The following is a 2,679-nucleotide window of genomic DNA, read 5'->3' as shown; positions in this document are numbered from 1 at the left end:
CCCCCCCCCCCGCCCCCTTCCCTGTCCCGCACCCCCGAGCTGTCCCCCTGGGGGCTCGGATCAGGGGTGCCCGGTGCCACACCCACCTGCCGGTGTGCCATGTGTTCACGGCCCTCGCTGGGCGAGCGGGACCAGCGCTGGTCCCGGGCCCGGGCCCGGCCATGGTCAGGCCGCTCCTGGGCGTAGCGTTCCTTGTCCGAGGGTGGGGGGTGGTGGTGGTGGTGGTGGTGATGGTGTTGCCGGTGCTTCCGGTCCTTGGGCCGGCCCCGCTCCTGGTCCCGCTCCTTAGACGGCAGGTCCCCGGACTGGGTGGTCATGCTCAGGTCGGTCCCCAAGCCTGGGCAGAGCAGGGGGTCAGACAGACGGCCGTGCAGCAGGCGTGGGTGGCGCACAGGAGGCCTCCCTTAGGGCCTGTGGGCTCTAGACAGGGGCACCTTCTCCCGGACCAAGGAGAGCCTGCTGGGCGTCAGGGGTCTGGTCCCCAGGCTCTGGGCGGCATCGGGCCCAGCTTGGCCGCTTGGTCCTGTCCCCTGACGGACCTGCTCCTGGTCCAGACCTCCTCTTTTCGGCCTCGGTGTTTCCCTGCTCTCCCTTGTCGTCCCCTCCCCTCCTCCGTCCCCTGGGCCCTGAGCGGTAGCCCACCTGTGTCCACGTCCGTGTAGCGGCCCAGGGAGCGCTCAGAGGCTCGGTGGCCGCGGTCTCGGCGCCGCTGGTGGTGGTGCTGGGTGTCTTCAGGCGGCACCCTCTCCAGGGAGTAATCGTCCAGGCGCCGGGCCTTGGGGCCCAGCACGGAGGCTGAGCGCTTCATGGGGCTGGTGTCTGAGATGGTCTGGGGGGGTGGACAGGCCAGCGGGCCGGGGTCAGCGGCCCGCACCGGGCGGTCCCGGTCTGTCCCGGCCCCTCAGCCCTCAGTGACGGGGTGTGAGTGTCGGGGGCAGAGTCCCAGAGGGCCGTGGGGCTCGGCTTCTGATCCACCAGGGTCCCGGGACCCTTCTGCCTCCTCCTAGGCCCATCCTGGGTTCCGGCCAGGAGGCCCCATCTGATCCACCCCCGTTTCTCGGAACCACCCCTGCGAGGTATACCCCCCCAGCCCTGGCCATCCAGCCAGGGGCAGGCAGGCTCGCCGAAGGGGAGAGCGTCCCCCATCCCGGGTTCCACCCAGAAGCCCCGGGCCCTGGGCGGCACAGCCCGGCGCTCACTCCTGCCTGCTCTCTGGAGGCTGGCAGGCCTCCTGCGTGCTCAGGACCGGGTGCCCAGCCTTCCGGCTCACTGTCCTCTCCTGGGCTAGCCGGGACCGGGCTTTCCTGCCCACCCGAGTCCGGCTCACGAAGGGAGCCCTTGAGGGGCTTCCCCTGGCATTTGAGGCCCCGAGGGGAGCTGCCCTTCCCCTTGGCCTGCAACCTGGGAGCCTGCCCACGCTGCACCCCCAGGGGTCAAACCCTAGAGAGGGGCCTGTGGTTCTCTGCTGCTGGGAGAGGAGAGGAGGAAGATGGCACCTGAGGCCATCCCAGCCGGATGGCCGGTGGCTCCGCCCCAGGTGGCAGTTTTAAGAGACTTGGGGCTTCTGCACCAGAGGGTCAGGGGTGGCGTCAGGGGTATGAGCCTCTGAAAAAGAGCGGGCCAGGTGGGGCTGCAGGCGAGGCTTCCTGGAAAGATGGCATCTCCCAGCTTGGGGGCTTGGAGGAGAGGGGGTTGGGGGGAAGGGTGGGGGGCAGGCCTGCCCGGCAGGCACACGGAAGACACAACACACAAGGATGGGGCTTCACGGGGTGGGGGGTTGCAGTCTGCAAAGAAAGGGGGGGGGGTCCGAGGACAGGGGAGATGACGGGACTCCCACGAGGGGGGGTGGGCGGGAAGAGGGGGCCGGAGCCCAGCCGGGAGGCGGTACATACACTGAGGTTATTCCCACGTGGCCGGCCCCTTCTCCTCTGTCACAGCCCCACGGGATGGTGCACACAGAAAAACAGAAAGAAGAAAATAAATATAAAAGCCAAGAGGGAGAGTGAGAGGTGGTACACGGAGATGCCAGGATCGGGAAAGAGGAACCTGGGCGGTGGGGAGGGGGGGGCGGGGGGGGGGGGGACGGGGCAAGAGGGTCAGGGAAAGAGGTGTTAAAGTCCCTGGCGTGTGGGTGACCCCAGGCCCGGCTGGCCGGCCTCCCACGGGCACAGAGGAGACAGACAGGCGACACCACAGACAGACAGATGGCAGAGGCACGAGACGGACAGATGGGATGGTGTGACCACAGGCCCCGGGCCCTGGGCTCCGCCTCATGCAGGGTGCCCCAGCCCTGGTTCCCACTGACACTCAAAAGCTTGGGGAGGGGTGGCCGTCAGCCGTCCTGTCCCAACCCTCTCTTGGGGTCCAGCGGCTCAGTCCTGGGGGTGTGGGTGGCGCGGGAGGTGGGGAGAAGGCCTGGCGGGATGACGCTGGGCGGCCACATGCAGCTGGGCGCCCCCCCCCCCACCCGAGTTCTCAGCAGCCAGAGGCCAGGTCCTGGAGCCACCCTGGCCCAGCCAGGCACAGCACAGCCTTGTACCCCGTGCACACGCCATGGCACAGCACACGGGAAGCCTGCCACAGCCAGACTATGCCGCCCTGCCTTGTAGGCTGGGCGGGCAGCCAGCCATGCTTCTGGCCCCGGTGCCCCTGTCCCTGCGAGCCTGGGGCAGTGGGCGC

The 2,679-nt window shown here is 69.2% G+C and overlaps 1 protein-coding gene across 1 annotated transcript in view; it reads right to left on the bottom strand.

The window, feature by feature from the left end:
- Positions 1-13: 13 nt before the first annotated feature.
- The window catches only part of LOC121025510 (voltage-dependent P/Q-type calcium channel subunit alpha-1A-like), a gene marked incomplete at both ends in the record, with an annotated part of 5,014 nt that continues 2,348 nt past the window's right edge, over positions 14-2,679 (bottom strand). The window contains 2 exons of the mRNA XM_040468050.1: positions 14-337; positions 643-829. Coding sequence (XP_040323984.1) covers positions 14-337; positions 643-829 — 511 coding nt within the window. The remainder of the gene's footprint in view (positions 338-642; positions 830-2,679) is intronic.

The sequence above is a fragment of the Herpailurus yagouaroundi genome, unplaced genomic scaffold, assembly GCF_014898765.1.
Source record: "Herpailurus yagouaroundi ecotype Mexico unplaced genomic scaffold, PumYag 67658, whole genome shotgun sequence".
Classification (NCBI taxonomy): Eukaryota; Metazoa; Chordata; class Mammalia; order Carnivora; family Felidae; genus Herpailurus; species Herpailurus yagouaroundi.
This window is presented reverse-complemented; position numbering and strand designations above follow the sequence as displayed.